General features: G+C 37.0%; 2 protein-coding genes across 2 annotated transcripts; one reads left to right on the forward strand and one right to left on the reverse strand.

Annotated features, from left to right (window-relative positions):
* Positions 1–261: 261 nt before the first annotated feature.
* Positions 262–14,897, reverse strand: LOC106714948 (rho GTPase-activating protein 39). The gene is made up of 22 exons (XM_014508080.2): positions 14,777–14,897; positions 14,507–14,597; positions 14,124–14,216; positions 13,910–14,038; positions 13,575–13,717; positions 11,043–11,166; positions 9,361–9,466; positions 9,026–9,135; positions 8,691–8,789; positions 8,226–8,356; positions 6,314–6,466; positions 5,930–6,063; positions 5,641–5,766; positions 5,408–5,566; positions 5,016–5,284; positions 4,703–4,900; positions 4,286–4,491; positions 4,015–4,207; positions 3,634–3,765; positions 3,159–3,399; positions 2,855–3,009; positions 262–1,178 (listed from the first exon to the last, which is right to left on the reverse strand). Exons 1-22 carry the CDS (start codon positions 14,788–14,790, stop codon positions 954–956), a joined length of 3,231 nt encoding a protein of 1,076 aa, XP_014363566.2. The 5' UTR covers positions 14,791–14,897; the 3' UTR covers positions 262–953.
* Positions 14,898–15,373: 476 nt separating this feature from the next.
* On the forward strand, positions 15,374–21,683 carry LOC106714949 (dipeptidyl peptidase 3). Its single transcript, XM_014508081.2, has 14 exons — positions 15,374–15,556; positions 15,644–15,765; positions 15,838–15,990; positions 17,657–17,884; positions 18,060–18,186; positions 18,365–18,653; positions 18,741–18,994; positions 19,130–19,272; positions 19,400–19,511; positions 19,607–19,739; positions 19,956–20,079; positions 20,271–20,418; positions 20,863–21,036; positions 21,434–21,683. The coding sequence occupies exons 1-14, from the start codon at positions 15,418–15,420 to the stop codon at positions 21,592–21,594; spliced, it is 2,307 nt and encodes a 768-aa protein (XP_014363567.2). The 5' UTR covers positions 15,374–15,417; the 3' UTR covers positions 21,595–21,683.
* The last annotated feature ends 286 nt before the right edge of the window (positions 21,684–21,969 follow it).

A 21,969-nucleotide genomic window follows, 5' to 3' on the forward strand; every position in this document is an offset into this window, starting at 1 on the left:
CATATAGAAATAAAATTAGATGCACAAATCAGTCTAAAAAGAGATCGTATAACTAAAAACTCTAAGAATATGTTCACAAAAGATTACATCCATTTTAATATTCCTCAACGAGTTGCAAGAATTCATCAGTCAAAAAACGATATAGAAATTGCACATCATTAAATTTTCATGTCAATAACTTTTATAGTTAAATGTAAAAAAAACCTTATTTTTAAACAAATCACTTAGTTAAATTATAGTAAAAAATATATAAATGCTTATTGTGACGATAATGACAATAAAATTGTGATATGATTGCGCTTGCGTCCGATCTAAAGATGTTTACTTGAAGGACAAACGTTCAGATAAAAGATAGCAACGAAATTGATCCTTAAAAATTCAACTACAATTTTTATGAAACGCGTAGCAAATACTTGAGGAAATACTTTACATCTTATTGTTTATTACTATTTAGTCGGTCCACAATACAACATATGGTTAAGTCGTCACCACATGACATACCGAAAGTGTGTACTTAATTGTATAGGAGCAATCTTAAAATAAATTAACTGCCATTCACACAAACAAATATCAACTAATATAACAAACAAGCGACGCTCCGTAACAACTCCGTGCGAACATTGCACATTCACTTTTGTAAAGCTCCACATCTAAAATATTAATTTAAAAAAAAAATCACATCTCATTAAATATCTTTGGATACAACCAAGTAAAATTAAGATATACAGCGTACAAAAATATAAAAAATATACAAGAGAATGTCCAAATGTAATCGGAGAATAGTTAATCTAGATGCGTGCGTCTTTAACTCACGGGTCAATAGAACGAGACAGACTAGACACAACATGTCGATATGGTACACATTCAAAGGTCCTCTCCACACGACCGACTCGCTAGAAGTCGGTGTCGGGCACTGCAACAAGGTTGTTGTTGCAATAGTTGAGATTCATCGGTCACAGCAGGTCCTGCACGTGCGAGGTGTCGAGGTTGGTGATGAGGGTCTTGAGGAAGGTCATCTCCTTGCGCGCATTCTCGAGGATGACGCGCGGGTCCTGCGAGGTGCAGCGCAGGCAGTTGGGGGCGAACACCATCGCCAGGTTAGCAGAGTCCATCTTCGTCTGACTGACCACCTCCGGCGCGGTGAATTGTTGCAGGAAACTTATTAAGTATGTGAGAACCTGAAAATTTATTATTTTTAACTCGATGAACATATTAAAAATCTTATTTAACTTACGAAATCCTAAACGACTGGGATGGGATATATTAGTAACCAGAGCTGGGCATTAACTCGTTAATCCGTTAATCGTTAATTAACGAAGTTAACATTTTGCTTAACGGATTAACTTTTAAGTTAACTTCAAAAAGTGTTAACCCTTTTGTTAACTTCCGTTAAACTCAACTTCCGTTAATAAAAGTCCGTTAATCGTTAAATTAGAAACTTGGAGACGTGCTGTCATTTTGTTTAAATTACGTGCCATGCCACGCTCGTAAGTTCAGCTATGTTGGGCGACTGTCGGCGACTCGAATGGTGAACGAAAGAGTTAATAATTGATATATGTGAAGTTTGCGTGCAAGTGTGATGTATCAGAGCGTCCGGGAAAGCGTGACCAACAGGACAAAATCAAAAGAAGGTTCGAAATAGCATATTTCATTACGAGTATATAAAAGCACGAGTATGTAATAGCCCACATTCAGAATGCTCTCCGTCCCTGCAATACGCCACTTTTTGAGCAACTGTATTAAAACATTTTTTTACTCGTGCTTTTTTTTTAAGCTTTTCCAAACTCCTGCGTTTTCTTTCCCAACTGTCAAAATAATGTCTGTTAAAAAGAAAAACCAACCACGAATTTTTACAAAACGTTGACGTTTTTATGATTCATGCAAATATTTCTAAAAAGAAGCTCCTAATTTGTTACAATATCAGATTTAATGATTTGATTCAATGAATTAGGTTAGTTTTCATTTTATTTCATCTCATTAAATTTCATTTTCATTTCATATCAATAAAAATAATCTACTGAAGACTTGGTTGTTTGGGCATAGTTCCCTTTGCCTACCCAGAATGGGTGAACAAAAAAAAATCTCTGTTGGTATTCTTTTACGGTTGGCGCCATTTTCCAAACATTTTAGTTAGTCGAGTTTATTGTGTTTTTATTATTCTATTAAATTGCTTCATTTTTTCGCAACTGTATCAAAAATAGTTGTTTAGTACATGGGCGAAACTGTCATTACAACTTGTTCCAACTGTCAACCCTCACCTTCGGCTGCGCCTCGGCTCGGGTAGACATTTGTCGGAACTCTTTGCAATAACAGGCTTTCCGCACTCGTAATGAAATATACTATAATGCATTCATACTTGTCTCTAATACTAATGTGTAATTTTAAACAAATGTCGCCACAATAAGTGTGAAATTAGTATGTATAATTGTATTATGTAGTAGGTATGGTTAACTGTTAACGATTAACTTTAACTTGCGTTAAATTTTCGAGATTTTAACGCTTTAACGATTAACGAAGTTAATTTTTTATTTAACGAATTAACGATTAACGAAGTTAACTTTTCGGTTAACTGTGCCCACCTGTGTTAGTAACAAATGCCAGAATTTAAAAATAATTGATTACGACTTTTTGTCCACTTATACAAAGATAATCTAATATATAAAATTCTCGTGTCACAGTTTTCGTCACCGTACTCCTCCGAAACGGCTTGACCGATTCTCATGAGATTTTGTGAGCATATTCAGTAGGTCTGAGAATCGGCCAACATCTATTTTTCATTTTTTTTTTAACTGCGCGCGGACGGAGTCGCGGGCGACAGTTAGTATAAAATATAAAGTAGCAGTGATCTACGTACGAGTCTGTTGAGCGCGGGCAGGCGCTGCAGCGCGCGTGCGCACGCGGCGAAGTCGCTGCCGGCGGCCACACACGCACCGTATAGCGCGTCCGGGATCAGCGGCTCGTACAACTCGCGGTACCACAGCTTCAGCAAGCTGGCCGGCGCGTGCGCATCTAATATAACAAGTATATACATAAATTTAAAAAAATAGATCGATCGAAAACATTAATAATACACTATGATTCCATGGCTCTCTGCATCCACTTCACTAGCTTACCCACATATCGTCATACATATTATATATTAGGTTTGAAATATTTACCAGTGAGTGTAGAAGCGTCGGGCAGCTCCCAGTTGTCGATCTTGGCCTTGAGGGCATTGACTTCGTCGACGTCAGCGGAGACGCGGAAGATGCCCTCGGTGTCGCGGCCGCTGAGCGCCAGCACCTGCTGCGACAGCGCCACCTGCACCCACGGCAGTTGCCGGTGCGGGAACCGCTCCTTCTGCAGCGCCATCACCTCCGCCAGGGTGTTGCCAAACATCGACTGACGGAAGATCTGGATCTGAAAAGGATTAACACGTATAAAGTATTATTAAAATAGGAGACAAAGGAAGCACTAGCTAGTTCGTTTCCTTTGCATCTTAACATCTATATCAGCATGGAATTTTTCAATGAATGTTCTAAAATAGTACAAACTTTCTAGTCATTGTGTCCCTAAAACAGTTGCGATATATTCGACTAAGACTTCAAAATTTTTTTCACGCTTAACTAATAATAATATAAATTCTGACTGTACCCTAGCTTGGTCTATGTCTTCGGTGCTGGGTTTCCTTGGCTGTCTCTTCCCGCCGAAACCGATTCTTTCTAAACGTTTACACGCAACTCCGGCATAGTGCGATACTTGAACGTGGATCGGCCATTTACCAACCTGTAAAAAAATCGTTTGAATTTCTATTTAATCACAAAAAATAATTTGCTTTCATACTTTGGTTTCTAAAGTTTTTTTATTTGTAATGATCTACACATGCTAAGGTCTAGGTGAAAGTTCAGAGGAATTTTAAAATCTTTTTACAGAAAACTAAAAACACAACTTGAATTTTTAGTGTAATATATAATTCAAAAAACCTGCATCTAAAGAAAAGATTGATCTACGTTAAATTTCACAGTTTAATCTCACTTCAGGGAAGGCATCAGCGAATGCGGGGTCTCTGTGCCTGTTGACGTAGTTGGTGAGCGCGGGCTGGAAGGCAGGTGAAGGCGGCACAAAGGAGAGGCACACCGCCAGCAGCTCCCAGCCGCGCAGCAGAGAGTCCCGCAGCGGGTTCTCTGTCGTCTGCCGGCACAGCTGCACATACAGCTCATCGCGTAACCTGGACATATTACAAGATAAGGTACAGATGTGTGCCACTACATTACCTTAAGCATTATTCATAACAAAATGTACTAACTTTTCATTAGTAAATGTGGCATGCAATATGTCCTGGGCAACGGAGTTGAGCGTCATGCCGGGTCGCGCCTTACGGTCGCCCATGTATATCTGCACGAGCCGGAACAAATCAATAGCGGCCTTCTTGTGCGCCTTGTCCCACTCCACGCCCACCATCGGCGCGCTGATGGAGGACGACGTCCACGATAACATGTCTCGGACGGACGCCTAAAGAAATACATATTTATTCACATACAAATTATACCTTCATTTACAAAGTTTTATAAAGTAATGGTCCTTTGAGTCAGATAAAATTAGACCTTCCGTTAGATGTCAATGTCCATTATTAGTGTATGTACAATCATTCCCTTCAATTCCCTACATTGGCCAAATTCACATAAATGCATACGTATTCAAAGCTTTAAAAACTAGCGCACACCTTTCTCCTGAAAATGCCTTTATTGAAGTTAAGATTGTCTTTGGCGAAGATCTCTATGTCTTGTTCGGCGGGCACGTGCGCGTGAGGTGGAGGGTGCGAGCGCACCGGACTGTACAGCGCGCCGCCAGCCGCAACTGCACCGTCCGGTACGCTGCCGCCAGGACCCTGGGCTGTAGCGCCACCTCCCAAAGAAGATGTCTGAAAAAAATTCAAGTTTTTACAAAAACATTCCGTAACCGTCCTTAAAGATTATAGTTTTTATTTTTACATATTGTTGTCTTGGAATATTCTCTGGCTGTATGAAATAACTCACCCTATGTATACCAGGCGAGGGTTGTCGATCTCTGTCAAATCCGACAAAAGTGTTGTAATAAGCAACCCCATGGTTCATATACTCTGCGTCTGTGCGATACGCGTGCGGTAGGTACACGCCTGAGCCGTCGTCGTCGTCGGGAGTACGCGCGCCGCCGTCCGACGACTCGTTGTCGGGTTCGTGGCCGGACAGCGATCGCGACCGAGACCCTGATCGCGACGACCCCGACGACCCGTCCGATTCCGACCCACCGGTATAACGACTGCGACCTGTGAACGACGTCGATTCTAATAAGATTTTATATGCAAGGTTGTATCCAGAAGTTCTTCTTGGATGATGCGTAATACGTTATATTTAAGATCTAAGGAAAAAATATTAATTAAGGTACTTACTAGATAACTTAGCTTGCTGTATAATATAATCTTGTAAAGGCAGCAGATGTTGCATGCCGCGTAAGTCCCAGTTGCAGTACAACGGGGAACCACCGCCTTCTTCATCTTCGTCCTCACCGTCCATTTGAGTCTCCTCTAATTCGACAGGTTTTTTATGCCCTGAAAAAGTAGTGACTCAAAATACACAATTCCTTATATACCGGCTATAAATTATGTACTAATAGTAAACTTACGTCGTGACTTGGTCCTATCTCTGGTCGCGGTCACTTTCTCCGTCCTCTCAAAACGTTGATTGTGCTTTTGTACATTGGGCTCCGTTAGGGGTGGCTCGAGATTCACACATTTCAGTTTGTAATTAACTGGAACAATATATTAACATACTTGTTGACATTGTCTCACATGAACGTTGGCACGTTAGAAATAAAATTTTTAAAAAAAGTTGGGAAACATATAAAAAATACATTTAAATGTAAACTTCATTCATGTTGCTTTTATGTATGGACGTGTATGGAGGGCACTGACCTGCGGCAATGTTGTCCTGCTCGTTGGCGGAGGAGAGGCGCATGAAGTTGTGTTCGTGCGCGCGCTTGCCGCTGCCGCTGGAGGACGTCTTGCTGCCCGCGTACCGCTCCCGCTCCGGCTCCGCCTGCTGACGCCTGCTTCACACGCAAAATAATTACCATTCCGTACAGGACAATATTTTAAAATTCAAAACTTCAATGTATTAGTCTAATATTATTATTAAAGCCTTAGATAGCAAAATACGACTCGTGAAAATTATTAAGTTTGAATTTTTTTTTACATTAAACTGGAAACAATGTGAAATAATATAATCCCTGGAATGTTCCAAATATATTTTTAACAATTAACTTTATAAGTTTGCAATCAAAAATATCAAGTTCAAACCTAGTGAACTCCCTGGGCTGATGCCAGTTGGTGGAGTTGTGTCGCAGGTCGAGGCTGGTCTGTCTGAAAGGTTTGTCCACGCTGTACACCGCCTGCTTCTCCGGGTACCGCTCCATGCGGTCTAGTTCCGCAAGGCGATCCTTATCTAAGTGTCTGTAATCAAATATTTTTAATATCCGGCGCTAAGTTGGCACGTCAGGCAAAGATCGCCCCATGTTCCCGATTTGCCAATTTAAATGCTGTTACTTAAAAATTATATTGCACTGATACATCTTGAAGTGTTGAATAAGAAGTGTTGATTAAATATGTGATTAATGAATTCATGAGTCAGTCTAGAGCACAACATAATGAATAAAACATTTTTATAAAATTAAGTATGAGTGCCATATTTACTTAGGCAAGGTCGTAAAAGCAAACTGCACTCACCCATAAAATAACAAAAAAAGGATGAGCAAATATTGTATAGCGGTATGGGTACGTGAGATGAGTTTTGATTCAAACCATATTAGTAATGTGGCCTAAATAGTTACAAAATGATAAACATTGTGCATAGCATAGCAAATTGTCTAACAGTTCAGTGACATTTATGAATTGGAAAAGTACAGTTTAAGTCAACTAAATTCCTTGAAAAAGTTCAATGAACTATCTGAATTCGAAAGTACCAGGCACCCATAACTAGTGATGCAACGGAAGTGTCTTAGCGGAACCAGAAACGGAAACAGATGTCAAAAATAAATTTTAGCAGAAACGGAAACGGAAGCGGATGCGGAAACAGAAGTGTAAATAATATGAAAAAAAAAAAACATATTTACAAATTTTTTTTTGGTAAAAACAGTTTGTATTCGTTTTTAATTTAAGGCATTGGATATCGGTGTCCTTTAGCCTTCAATGTTTTTACTGTGCTGCAATAAGTTAAAATACGTTTTGACAAACGGAGGCTTTTAAATATTAAAACTTAAAAATAAAAATATTATTAAATAATAAAAATTCACCGTAAAAAGTTTTGGCTCCCAGCTGTTACCTTTTTTATTTTGTAAACAGTGAATGTGTTAAGTATCAAATACACCAAATCTACATTAGAAAAAGATATAATTATTAGTCGTCGGTGGCTCGTGGCACTTGACTTGCAATCTGCAGGGCCTGGGTTCGTATCCAATGTGTGCCATGTACCAATGTGTTTTTCGATTTACATATGTACATTTATCCGACGTTCTTACTGTGAAGGAAACCATAGTGATGCTGCACATATCTGAGAAAAAATTCAATGATATGTGTGAAGTCGCTCTGGGCCTGTGTGGTTGACTATGGCCTAGTCACCCCTAATTTGGGGTAGGCTTCGAGCCCATTAGTGGGGATGTATAGTGAGCTGATGATAATAATGATGATGATATATTACATGGTTATCACTTATTCAAAAGTACATTTAATAACTTGTAAGTATGAAATAGTCACATTTTGCCAGTTGTCAAATTTTATATGGACAACAACTAGACAGTTTACTCCAGTAAGAGAAACTGATTGTTTTAAACAGCAGCAGAAAATATTACGCGCTTAAATTCACGAAAAAGTACGTAAACAAACAAATGCGACAAGTGCCGAAAGGCCGCGCACGGACTGCGTGTCTCGCGCCGCGCGTTTGGATCTCTCAGCCGTCGTAAAGTTCCGTTTTATCTCCGTTATAAAAGTTGCGGAAACAGAAGCAGAACGCGGAACTTCCGCACTTGCGGAAACGGAAACAGGCATCCGTTGCATCACTACCCATAACTGTTTGGTGCACCTTATATACATCTCTATCATATTCTTTGAAAAAAAAAACATGCATGTTTATACATGTGTTTTTGTGTGAAACCCACAGCAACATTCTTCATGCAGTCAGGTACCAGGAGTGCATAAACTTCGAGGTATAACTAACCTATCTGAGAAGCGTTCCCGTGCATGTCGCGACAGCTGGTGCGGGCGCTCCAAGCTGTGCATGAGCCGCGTGCCGGCCGCCTCCGTTGCCAGAGATATTGACGACACCAGAGATGGCCTCGCCGCGTTCGGCTGCAATAAACATCGCATTGAACATAAAAACCAAAAAATATACTGTTTTATAACTGAAACGTAGTAAATCAGACAATATCTACGAGTACTTAAAATATTGTGCCTCGGTATCAAATCCACAGTTACGAGCGAGATAACTATCATAACCGAAAGTTTTTTCTTTTACTCTTCGCCAAAAATCTTTCCTCAATGCAGTAGACTGTCGCAATTTTGGCAACATTATTTCATCACCAGTCATCTATTCTTCGATAATGCTTAAATATCAACGTTACACTGATGAAATATTATAAAATAGATCTTCAAGATTAACTAAAGGTAAGTGGTGAAGATATACCTGCAAGAAAGGTGTAGGTTGTGGTTTTTGCAGAGGGCTGCTAGGACTTTGAGGGGATGCAGAATCGCACGAGGAACCGCCAGCGGATTGTTGTTTAAGCTGTTGGTTCAAATTATAATATAACCTGGTTAAAATTAACAAGTGGTGCTAAATCTACTATAAATAAAAAGAATGTAAAAATTTAAATCTTGCAAACTATAAAAAGGGTAATAACTACAAACATCGTGGCAATACACTTTTTAATAACTTTTTGTTTTTTATGAAACATGCAGTTTTAAAATGGTTGTAATGTATTATGATAATATTAAATTATAAATAATTCATTAATTGATTACCTTACGTCTAGTCAATGGCGTACTCTCTACGGACTTGAAATACTTTTCATGCATAGAATCGTCAGACGTATCTTTCCTTGGAGATATAAAACTACCGCTGCGGTTTAGACCTGCAATTAAAGGTTTACATCACAACATATAATAATAAAAACATATTTTCGCGTAACAAATCCTTAGCTGAAATTTTTTAAATAGACACAAAAAATTAAAAACGTTAAAAATTAGATTGGTTTGTACTGTTTAAATTAAAACATACTGTAATATTCTCCTGAAACAAAAACAGATATTGAGAGATAGAGAATGTATTGTCAGTGAAAACATATGGTAATACCAACCTGAGTGTGGCGACCATTTGTCTGTGTCGTGCGGTTGTGCTGCACTGGTCCTCTTCCTGAGCTGCGGCGTACACACCGGCACACTACACGCCACACCACTCAACTCCTATTACATTTGTTACTATATTAAACAATATTTTGTAATTGGCGCAAGCATACGCTTAAAATATATTTGTGAAATTATGTTATAGTAAGATAAGTAATGACGATGTACTGAAAGACATGAGAAATTTCTGCTTATCCGTACTCAATGTCGTACATAGACATCGAAGAATAATGTAAGAACAAGTAAAAAAAGTCCACCAATACTGAAATTAATGTATTCTGCGTCCTACATTCTGAATCACTGATAACATCTTTTTATCTTTTTATCCTTTGCATTGTACAAACTATTCTAAAGATAATTGTACATAATGATATAGAGACTATGTAAGTTATCACACGCGAGAACAATGCTCTTGGTGATGTAATACTTTATCACAAGTGTTAATGTTCTTTGAGCATAAAAATAAAGATGACATCTTTAAATTACAAATAGCGCAACAATAAACGGTACATTTACTAAAGGGGATAAAGATGTAGTAATTAAATTTCTATTAACAAACTCTTCCATTTCCCGCAAATTAATCTACATCCTACGAAATTCGCTGTTTATCCGTTTACAAATTGTTTCTTTTAGACGATAAGAGTACTTGCATAATTTTATACATTAAATTTAAGACAAGGCTATATCGAACATATTTAAAAGAACGTTGATGAAAGAACTTTAGTTAAAATATTTTAATTTCTAAACTGAAGGAAATACAATATGCAGATGCAAAAAATAAATTTGAAGTTCCTAACCTTAGTGTAAAAATAGCATTTCTTACAGTGGGTTTCTGAGACCAAAATCTCTGTATAAAACATATCGTCATCCCTGTCAATATTATTTTGTTGAATCATTATCGTTTCTTCAAAATGTCAATTTATATGATAAATAGCTATGTTATACTAGTTCACGCCGTCCGTATTATTTATTATGACTTGAATGTATATAAGTAACACAATATGACCTTTTTCAACCTTTTCCCGCCACTTACGCATATAAGGCATAAAATTAGACCAGCGAAATTTGGGTCGAGCGATAGTCATTATCGTTTCTGCATTGTCTATTACAGGATGTTGCAATAGAACGGTGCATACGATTAGCGGCATCCTCAGAGGTCACCGGTCAGGAAACTACGCGTAAAAGAGGATGGACTACCAAAAGGGATCTTTTATTATGAAATTTTAATATTTTTAAACTTTATTTTATAATATAAATTATTTTTCAATAATAGAATATTGAATGTTGCGGAATATGATTGTTTGAAGTGGTTTTGATCTATAATGAAACAACCTTCTCTACAAATTTTATAAAAAAAATTATAACTCTCTTACACTATGATAGGACTGTGTTTTTATGGATTTGTTGGAAAGATTTGTAATATATTCATCTAATATATAAAATTCTCGTGTCACAGTTTTCGTTGCCATACTCCTCCGAAACGGCTTGACCGATTCTCATGAAATTTTGTGAGCATATTGAGTAGGTCTGAGAATCGGCTATTTTTCATACCCCCCCCCATTTTTTAACTGCGCGCGGACGGAGTCGAGGGCGACAGCTAGTAATTTATAAAAATAAAAACAATTAAAAAGTTTACCTGTTTCCGTCTCTGTTGTGCACTGCTAATACTACTGTCAGATGATCGGCCCGAATCAGTGTGGCGACAGAGTCCGGTTGAGCCATCTTCACTGAGCCTCCCGCGACGACTTTCTCCACTATTCCTATGTTATGGTAAATATTTACACAATTTAAAACTGAACAATTCAAACTACAAAATTCTTCATTTGAACATTTTTTTCTTCTATTGATTATGACTAGATTATTTTTTATTTATTTATTTATTTATTCTTTAGCACTTTTATAAGTACAAGGAGGACTTAATGCCTAAAGGCATTCTCTACCAGTCATCCGGTATATGAGAGGAAAGTATAATTATGTGCAGGGCAGATATGAATTGAAGATACTATTTTACTAATACAGATATTATGTAATACAGTAATACATTAGAAAAAAAGTAAGTTTAAATTTATAAATATTGTATATGTAAAAGAAAGAGAATAAGATAAATACGAACTCTAGATTAATAAGTACAATAATAGCGAGAAGGCTTCTTATGAATGGAGTCTCATAACATAATGATGCCGAATCAGACGCTTGAAAATATTCTTGGAGGAGGCTGTTTTAATGTTAGGTGAAAGATCGTTCCACAGTCTAACAGCTGTCACAGAGAAGGATTTATCCAAGAAGGACGAGTGATGAATAGGCGTGGATAGTAAAAGATTATCAGAGGACCGAAGAGAAAGCTCGTGATTTTCACACAGGAATTTGAAGAGGTCTTTTAAATAAGTGGGGTAATTTGTATCATTTAATACTGAGTAAAGAGTGCAGAGAATACGAACGTTCCTACGTTCTCTGATGGGCAGCCATTTTAGTTTTGATCGGAAATCCGACACATGATCGAACTTGCGAAGGCCATAAATATATCGTATGCAGTTATTAAGTAGTCTATCAAGCTTATTCAGTAAGTCGGTATTTAGATCAATAAAACAAACGTCAGCATAATCAATAATGGGAAGAAGAAGGGAATTTACTAAAGTAAGCTTTGTTTTGACGGGGAGGAAGTGTTTAAATCGGATGATAGAATGGAGAGATGCATAGAATTTGCGACAAATTTCTTTGACATGGGCTGACCATCGCAGCTCGGAGTCAATAATGACACCCAGATCCTTGACTGTGCTCGTGAACGGGATGACACAACCGTTGAGTGAAAGGGACGGGATGTCATCAGTAATGATTTTAGTTAACTGGCGGGAACTACCTATAATGATTGCTTGGCATTTGTGTGGGTTAATTACGATGCCGTATGCTTCAGACCACTTTTGGAGACGAGATAGATCATTATTCAGTGATAGTATAGCAGAATTTAGGTCATTGACTGATGCAGCACTATATAGTTGCAGGTCATCGGCATACATGTGGTAATTGCTTTTGAGATGAGGGGAAAGCAGATTTATGAAGAGAGAAAAAAGGAGAGGGGACAGTAATCCGCCCTGGGGGACGCCCGTGTCTACTTCAAGCCAGTCGGACACAGTATGACCACATCGAACAGCTTGGCTGCGACCACGCAGATATGAACTGAACCAGTCAACGGAGAAGGAAGAGAAACACAGCTGGCTTAAAAGAGCTAGAAGGAGATCGTGGTCGACAGCATTGAAGGCGCTACTGAAATCGACAAGGACAAGCACTGTTATCATTTTAAGTTCCATGTTGGAACGAATATCCTCAGTAATTTTTAATAAGGCTGTTGTAGTACTGTGACCTTTGCGGAAACCGGACTGGAAGGGATTAAACACTTTGGCATTAGTGAGGAAGTCATTTATTTGAGTGAGGGCAACTGATTCTATGATTTTGGAAAGAAAAGGCAGAATTGATATAGGTCTGTACTCGCTAGGTAGAATGGGGTTAGGTGTTTTAGGGAGTGGTATCACATGGGCTTTACGCCATAGTGCTGGAAAGGTACCAGACGTGAGGGAGAAATTTACGATATGTGTGATGATAGGTAGTACTTGGTCAATAATGTGCGTCAACATGACGCGTCCAATGTCGTCGCATCCCACAGCTTTGGTTTTTAGGGAGTTAAGTACTTTTCTAATACAGTCTTCACTAGCTGGCGCAAAATAGAAAGGAGTCGAAATACAAGGGGTTTGTATAGATTTAATTTCATTGAGGGTGTCGAATTTCATTGTTGGGGAAATTTTAGAAATGTTAGTGAAGTGGGAATTTAAAGTATTGGCATCAATATTAATTTTACTATCCGTAGGCAATTGCTGGCCTACTCCGAGGGACCTCAAAAATTTCCACAAAGCAGCGGGAGATGAAGTTTCAATCTGCTGGTTAATATATCGACGTTTAGCGTTACGGATAAGCTTATTGCAAAGATTACGAATAACTTTATAAGAAGACCAGTTCAGTTCGTTCCTTTCGCGTTTGAATATGCGGAAAGCCCGATCTCTTTTCTTCATCACGTTACGTATGGATTATGATGACCAGTAACATATTATGAGAAAAAAATTAACATATTTATACTTTTAATCTGTTATAGCTGTATGATGTCAAGGCAGCCAGTTACCTATGATGATAATGAGACCTCCTTGTCCGGACCGGACTTGTCTGTGTTATTGTAATGTTCTTAGCATTGCTTGGCGATAGCTTGCTCACACTGGCAACTGTACTGTTGCCATTGCTTGTTATTGGATCAAGCAGGGATGGAACCTTAAACCAAATGATTATGTAAGAATTATTATGACCATACATACAATATGAATATACAAGACTACAGTAAAGTACTTTATTCAGAATATAAGACCCACTTATAATTATTAATTTATGTAAATGAACAATGAAATTCTACATTTTTAAGATTTAAATAAAAAATTTATAATACATAACAAGTGTATTAATTACCTGTGGTGCTGCTTGATTAGTTTGGGTAGATGTCTCTCTTCTTTTTTGTGGATCTGTATTTTGTTTGAGTGTTTGTAATTTAGCTAGTGGAATAATATCACAGTCTGTGGGTCTATGCCATACAGTGGTCTAAAAAAAAATATTATTTTATACAACAAAATTAAAGATATACAATAATAATGAAATTTTATATCTTTTAAGTATTTTCACTCACCTGAGTGGTTGCATTGTAATAATAAAATCTATGGGTATTAATATCAAATAATTCCCACCATTGAGAAGAATCTGTTCGTTTCACTTTTACACCCTGGAAATATAAATACTTAATCAAAGAAACTAAATATTTCTACGTAATTTTTTTATAGAAAGCCAATATTAAAAATTTAGGTTTGTTTAAAAATCTAATCTGAACCACTTAACTCCTACTAATTATTTACGATTAGTAAATATCGTAAAAATATCATAAAATAACATGGAAAAAACTTTACTGCTGTAGTTAAACTTAAAAAATTGCTATATTTTTATAATAATGTATACAGCTCTATTTATTAAACTTAAACGATATCATAATAATACTTTCGGCATATGAAAAATTACCTCAGGTGGATCCCAAACACATTCACCAGTAGTTAGGTTAGCATACATATGCTCCTTTGTCTTGGGCTCGATAATTTCCACCCATTCGACCCTAGAATAAAGCATTTCAAAACTTTTATTTATACTCCAAGGCACTTTTATGCGCAAGAACAAGTAAATTCGGGGCGTGACATTAGCGATTTCCGTATACTTTATTGATTTTGCAACTTTCATCTGTTATCGAAACCAATTTACTGTCGAACTATGAAAAGTTTAACACCAAAAAATTACCTTTCTGAAGACATTTTCACAAAGAATGTAGCAACCGCTTAACCGTTTACTTATTCATTGTTAACAAATTATTTTACACTAAATTACAAAAGAGAGTAACGAGAAATCATCCATGTTGAGTGTTTACTTCATTTCATTTCACAGATAACATAAATTATTATTTCTTAGCTCCTAACGACAGATCACATACAAGTTTGGTAGTTTTTGGTAGGGATTGTGAAATTTACAAATCTCGCGAAACACTAATATTTTACGAGTTGAAAAGTGTTAAAATTGATTTGTTGCCAACAATAAAGCAGTTTTAAACATCTACAATACCTGAAAACATTTATAATATTAAGATGGGCCTTGGACTCGATGTTTTATTATAGCTGATTGTTCGTTGTTCTGTCGTAGGATTTTTCCTATTTGGTCTTTGCTTTGGCTGTGGTTGGTGTCGGTGAATGGTGATTTTGATGTTTCTATTTGAAGTTTCGAATTTGATTGGGTTTGGTGTTCCTTTGTTCAAGATTGTAAAAAAATTTTATCTTTAAGAATACAACATTTATTTTAGAAGTAAAAAAATATTTTTATCAAATTTTAGTAAGTACGGTTCTCATAAATCATATTTCGTGTTGATATAAATATAAAAAACTATCCCAATGTTTCGAACTCTGACTATTAACCTTATTAAATGCCGGCACATATTGACTGCTGATTTATTTATTAACAAATATAGCAAGAGTCTAACTGGAATTGGTCCACTTCAGTCTAAAGCTGTACAGCCGGCAAAAGTTAATGGTCAGTACCGACTCTAATAGCAGTCAAATTGAGAAGTTTTTTGACTCGCGTCTAACCCTCTTTTTAACCTTTGCTTTTCGTTTTTAGCAATGGAAGATAAATCAAATTTCTTGTTGCCAAATAATCAGAGATTTGTGGAACTGGATAGTTCACAAGCATTTAATAATTTGACAAATAAGGAAAAGCTTTATGCTCACTATCTGAGTCAGGTAACTAATGTTTCTTCATGTTGTTCTATATAATGTTTATAAATAATTTATTGATTACATTTGTTTTCCTAGGCTGCCTGGAACGGTGGACTCATAGTATTACTTCAAACCAGTCCAGAATCACCAAAAATATTTTCACTGTTGCATAGAATCTTCCTAGGAGAGCCATTGGAGAATCTTAAGGAGTCTGCATTAAAGGCAGGAGTGTCTGAAGATGATTTCCAGGTATGCTAATTCTCATTACTGCTATTTACCAAATCTGCATTTGGTTAATTCGAATCCCTCCATGTACAAATGTGTTTTTCGATTTACATATGTACATCCAACATTCTTAAAGCTAAGGAAAACATTGTGATGCAACCTGCACATATCTGAGAAGAAACTCAAAGATATGTGTGAAGTCAACCAATGCGCATTGGGCCAGCTTGGTTAACTATGGCCTAGTCACCCCTAACTTAAGGAGCTCTGAGCCCTTCAGTGGGGACGTATAGAGAGCTGATGATGGTGATGAATTTAAATAATATGAATATGTGCAACAATAGAATGAATGGACAAGTTATAACACATTTTAAATATTCTAAAAATATAAACTTAACTATAATAAATTATTAGAATGTCAAAAATAGATAATGTAGAACTTTAAGCAAATTTCATACAATGTAAAGGTTGTTGACAGTCCAGCAATTAATGGGTTTACCACATCCTGTTAGATAAATAATTCCAGTGTGTTACTATTTGTCTAGTTTATCATTTATAGTAACAGACTCAATTAAAATATCTTGTTATATTATATCAATGAGTTGATACATTAATAATATTATAAATGCGAAAGTTTTATGGATGGATGTTTATTTGATGTTATCCCCTGAATGGCTTAACGGATATTGGTGAAGTATTGGCTTCTTATTACGTTTTTAATTCCGCGTGGACAGAGTCGCCGACGACAGCTAGTGTTATTATATATCAAATTAAACTACAGTCAAAATCTGTTATAACGACATGGAAGGGACTACTCATATTGAGTCGTAAAAACCGATAGTTGTAACAACCGGTGACAGGTATTAATAGGAAAATTATGTATATTCATGTAGGAAATTAAACCGCATTTTGTTTACTTCAATACAAACGTATAATATAAAAGGACAATATCATTTTTCCATCATTTTTGTATGCATAAAATCTGTAATTTTAGTTTGTTTGAAACACTTCTGTCGTGCATACACATTTTGTAACTCACGTTGGATTTTAATCAGCGTATCGTCACAATTTCCCTGCATGTGGAACTCTTCATTAAAAAGAACAATCTTTCGTAATACACTAACAGCATTAAGACCGTCAATCAAAGTTGGCACTGTTAATTGTTCTTCCGAGTCTTCCTGTTCATTTTCGCACTGACAACAAACTGACTAAAGAGATATGACGAAGCGGGCCTTGAGGCTACGGCATGCATTTGCTTTGTTTCTAAGAATTACAAAAGACCCTAAACTTTGTTTACTTTTACGATAATAGCCATTGACTATTATACTGTACCAGATGTGGATACTGTTACCTATTCAAATTACAATACAGCTGAGCCGGTCGTTCTACAGATATAATTCTCCAAAAACATTAACCAAATGTGGTCGCTTAAAGCGGTATGTCGTAGTAAACAATGTCGTAAAAACCAATGTTTTCGATAAAGCTGTCATATAACATTCAGCCAGGACCTTTGATTTTGGTCATTTTAACCGGTATGTTGTTCTAAACGATGTCACCATAAACGGTTTTGACTGTAGTACCAAATAATTGTTACTACTACAGATATTTATAAGAGGAATCTGTTATATATTTGAAATATATTCTAGCTATAACATATAAGTTATCTGAAAAATAATAAAACTTATCTTTACAGGCATTCCTGGTATATGCTGGTGGCTTATTCGCCAATAGTGGTAACTACAAGGGATTTGGTGATACAAAATTCATTCCAAATCTGGCTAAAGATGCATTTGAACTCATTGTTAAATCATCTAAAGCATATGAAAATGACAATACACATTTAACTAAGTTATGGCAAAAGGTTCAAAATCCTATGTACAGCCTGGCACCAAGACTGACTAGCTTAGGTTTGGCTAACAAGGTAATGTATGATTGAACAAAATAATTTTGATTAAAGGCTAGGACAAACATGACTTCATATTATGAGTTCTCTGGTTCTCTCTTAACTCTTCAATCTCAACTTTTTTCTATGTTCAGAAGTACTATTTTTACAATATCTATCTTACAAATAATTAATTTATTTTTGATGATTTTAGGGAGTAACAACATATTTCTCTAGCAACTGCACTGAAGAGGACTCTAATTTGGTCAATGATTGGATGAAAACAAAGAGAATTGAAGCCTACATTTGTAGAACATTCAAGACTACCGCTGATGATAGACGTGAGTTACTAAGTTAAGGCAAACATTTGGCAAGCTTGCCTTTGTTATCCAACTAATAAATCTAGACAGGGCTATTAGATAGCCTTAGAATAGACTATCAACATGTTCTGTGTCACAAATAAAAAAATCATGTGGCCATAGAATGTGTTAATACTAAATCCACTGTTTTTTTTTACAGTACCTTTATATACTATTCACTTGGCAAGTGTGGAATCGTCACCTAAACCACCACTAACTATGGACAAAGAGTTATATAAGAATGCATACTTCCAAGTGACCCGTGGTGACTATTCCCCTCTATTGAAGCTTGCCAGCGACAACCTCGGTAAAGCACAAGAGTATGCGGCCAATGATAATGAGAAGAACATGCTCAAACACTACATCAATAGCTTTAATGAAGGAGATCTGAATGAACATAAGGAAGGCAGCAGGTTTTGGATTAAAGACAAAGGACCTATCATTGAAACGTAAGTTTACACTATGGCCAAATTAATAAAATACTTTTAGAATTTAATTAAATAGTATGTCTTGAAACATAGGCCTTAATTTTATAGGTACCAAGGTTTTATCGAGACATACCGTGACCCGAGCGGCCAACGAGGAGAATTCGAAGGTTTCGTGGCCATGGTGAACAAGGAAATGTCGAAGAAATTCGGTCGGCTGGTTGACGGCGCTGAGGATTTTATAAAGCTGCTGCCCTGGGGCCATGATCTGGAAAAGGACACCTTCCTCAGGCCTGATTTCACCAGCCTCGATGTGCTGACATTCTCAGGCAGTGGTATACCGGCTGGCATCAATATCCCCAATTGTAAGTTCATTTTATATAATCTAACGACAATGGAAGAAAATCAAATTTTCAACTAAGCAATACTGATTAACATCAATCAAAGAAAACCTTGTAAGAATGGTATTTAATTTTAAAAAAAAATTTGTTTATCGTTAGATGACGAAATCCGTCAAAACGAAGGCTTCAAGAACGTATCGCTCGGCAACGTGATCCCCGCTGCTTACAAAGAGTCCGTCATACCCTTCCTGTCTGATGAGGATAAGGCATTACTTGATAAATACAGAGTAGCTTCCTTTGAGGTAAGATTTTCCGAGTATTCCAATTAAATATTCCGTAGTATTCCATATTTTAATTAAGGAATGAATTAATTAATCCATATTATTAGTTAAAACTATTAACGTGACGTGTTTAATCAACGGTCATTAGGTACAAGTGGGCTTGCACGAGCTGCTGGGTCACGGCAGCGGCAAGCTGCTGCGTCAGAACGCCGACGGAACATTTAATTTCGACAAGGAAAAGGTCAAGAATCCTCTAACAGGTTAGTTATATTATAAATCCTTTTATAAATTCATCTAATTCAATAAAAATCTAGTTGTAGATATGAAATATATCTCAAATAAATAATAATTGTAGGTAAAGAGATCGAGATGTGGTATACGGAAGGTGAAACGTACGACAGCAAGTTCACGACGCTAGGTTCCGCTTTCGAGGAATGCCGCGCTGAGGCAGTCGGCCTCTACCTCTCCGTGCTGCCGGAGATCGTCAAGTATGTTTTTAATAATAAAGAAAACTGACAAATCATAGCTACACTTTTATACTAAGATCATGATATTTCTACAATAAAACTGACATACTTTTTTTCTGAAATATTTCACCTTTATCAATCGGAAAAAAGTTTTCAACTTTTAATACGAAATTGCTAGATGACACTTTATTCTTAATTTCCCGCTTTTTAAAAATGTATTGATTCGTGTACGGTCAGGATCTTCGGGTACGAGGGCAAGGAGGCTGAGGACGTGACGTACGTGAACTGGCTCAGTCTTCTGTGGAACGGCGTCGCTAAGGCCACAGAGATGTACCAGCCTTCTACGGACACATGGCTGCAGGTAAAAAAATCATAACCATAATTACCTCTTTCCTCATAAGGCCTTATTTACATTCATGCAATTAAAATATTCGGTCTTCAAATCTTTAACAATCATAATATCCATCAATTTACAAAAAAAAAAAATTGGTTAAGTTCGCAATTTATTGAAGGCAATCGTTATTATAAGTAGTTAATCTTGCACGTTGTCAGGCGCACGCTCGAGCGCGCTTCGTACTGATGCGGCTCCTGCAGCTGGAGGGCGAAGGCCTGCTGACGGTGACGGAGCCCGCGCGCGGCGCTGACCTGCTGCTGACGCTGGACAGGCACCGCATCGCCACCGACGGCAAGAGGATCATCGGTAATCAGAAACCTGTCATTTTCTTATTTTTATCTCTCACAATGTTCCGTTTTATGAGCTACAGTTTATTTCAAACAATAAACCCGCGATGAATTGTGACATTGACCAAAACTTCAATATAACTGAACTGAAATGACAACAAAATTATGTTGGATAATATTGTTAACATTATAATCTCATCAAAACCTGTTTATGTTCATTTTTGTATAGATCTATTTATCTATTTACAATATATGTTATAAATTTGTAATTAATGTGTACAAGATTATAATCATGTAATTAAATGGTTTAACGTCACTTTTATGTACTATCACTGTATTGTTCGTCGTCGGCTCACATACATACGGAGATGTCCTCTGCCTACTTTTAGAAATGACTGGGATAGTCAACCACGCTTGCCCTGACATCACCGTATGTTTGAAGCTTAAAGCAAATGTTGTGCAGGTGAGTTCCTGGTGAAGCTGCAGACGCTGAAGGCGACGGGCGATGCGGCGGCGGCGGAGCAGCTGTTCGCGCGCTACAGCCGGCTGGAAGGCGAGTGGGCGCGCTGGAGGGACATCGTGTTGCTGCACAAGCAACCGCGCAATATATTCGTGCAGCCCAATACTGTGCTCAAAGGTAACCATAAACTACTTATCGTTAGATTTTGAGACCAAAATCCCTAAATAATAGTACACATAGTGTTATCTCTGTTTTGTAAAAAATTATGAGTGGGATGACGTTCGTTCGACGTAATTATTTAATAAATATTGTTCATAGTCGAAACTTACACCAAAAAAACTAAAATTATCCGACTCAAAGGACCAAATTCATTTCTAAAAGTAGGCTAGATTAATAGTACTTAAATTATTGTAACCGATAGCCAAGATAAGCTGAATCAATTTAAATTACGCATAATCTCTAGTTAACAGTTGTCTAACACAACTTGCAATTGTTTTGACGACTTTTTTTAGTAACGAAGGGATGTTATTAAGTTTCTAGGTTACAAGTTAAACGTTTTGTTTTTTCGTAATAGATAACGTAGTGGAACTAAAGCGGTACCCGGCGAGCGCGGAGGGCATGGTGTCATCGTGGGTGGACCGCTTCCCTGATGCAAAGGTCGACGACATCCTCGAACAGCTTACAGACCTGCAGGCCAAGTACTTCGAGGACCTTGAACCTCTCGCTGCCGCTTGAATAATGTGGATGTCTTCTCAAATGAATTTTGTTTATTCATACAGAAAATAAAATAATAAAATTATATTTCTACACGATAAGTCTTTCTATTAATGATTTACAAATTATGAACAAGTTTTTACTAACAATGTAACTACAACCTGAATATTATTTCAAACTAGCTTTTACCCGCGACTCCGTCCGCGCGGAATAAAAAATAGAAAACGGGGTAAAAATTATCCTATGTCCGTTTCCAGGTTCTAAGCTACCTGCCCACCAATTTTCAGTCAAATCGATTCAGCCGTTCTTGAGTTATAAATAGTGTAACTAACACGACTTTCTTTTATATATACAGATATCAATGATTAAAGCAGATTACAAACATTTAGTTCAAGA

Source organism: Papilio machaon, chromosome 6 (assembly GCF_912999745.1).
Source record: "Papilio machaon chromosome 6, ilPapMach1.1, whole genome shotgun sequence".
In the NCBI taxonomy this organism is placed as follows: domain Eukaryota; kingdom Metazoa; phylum Arthropoda; class Insecta; order Lepidoptera; family Papilionidae; genus Papilio; species Papilio machaon.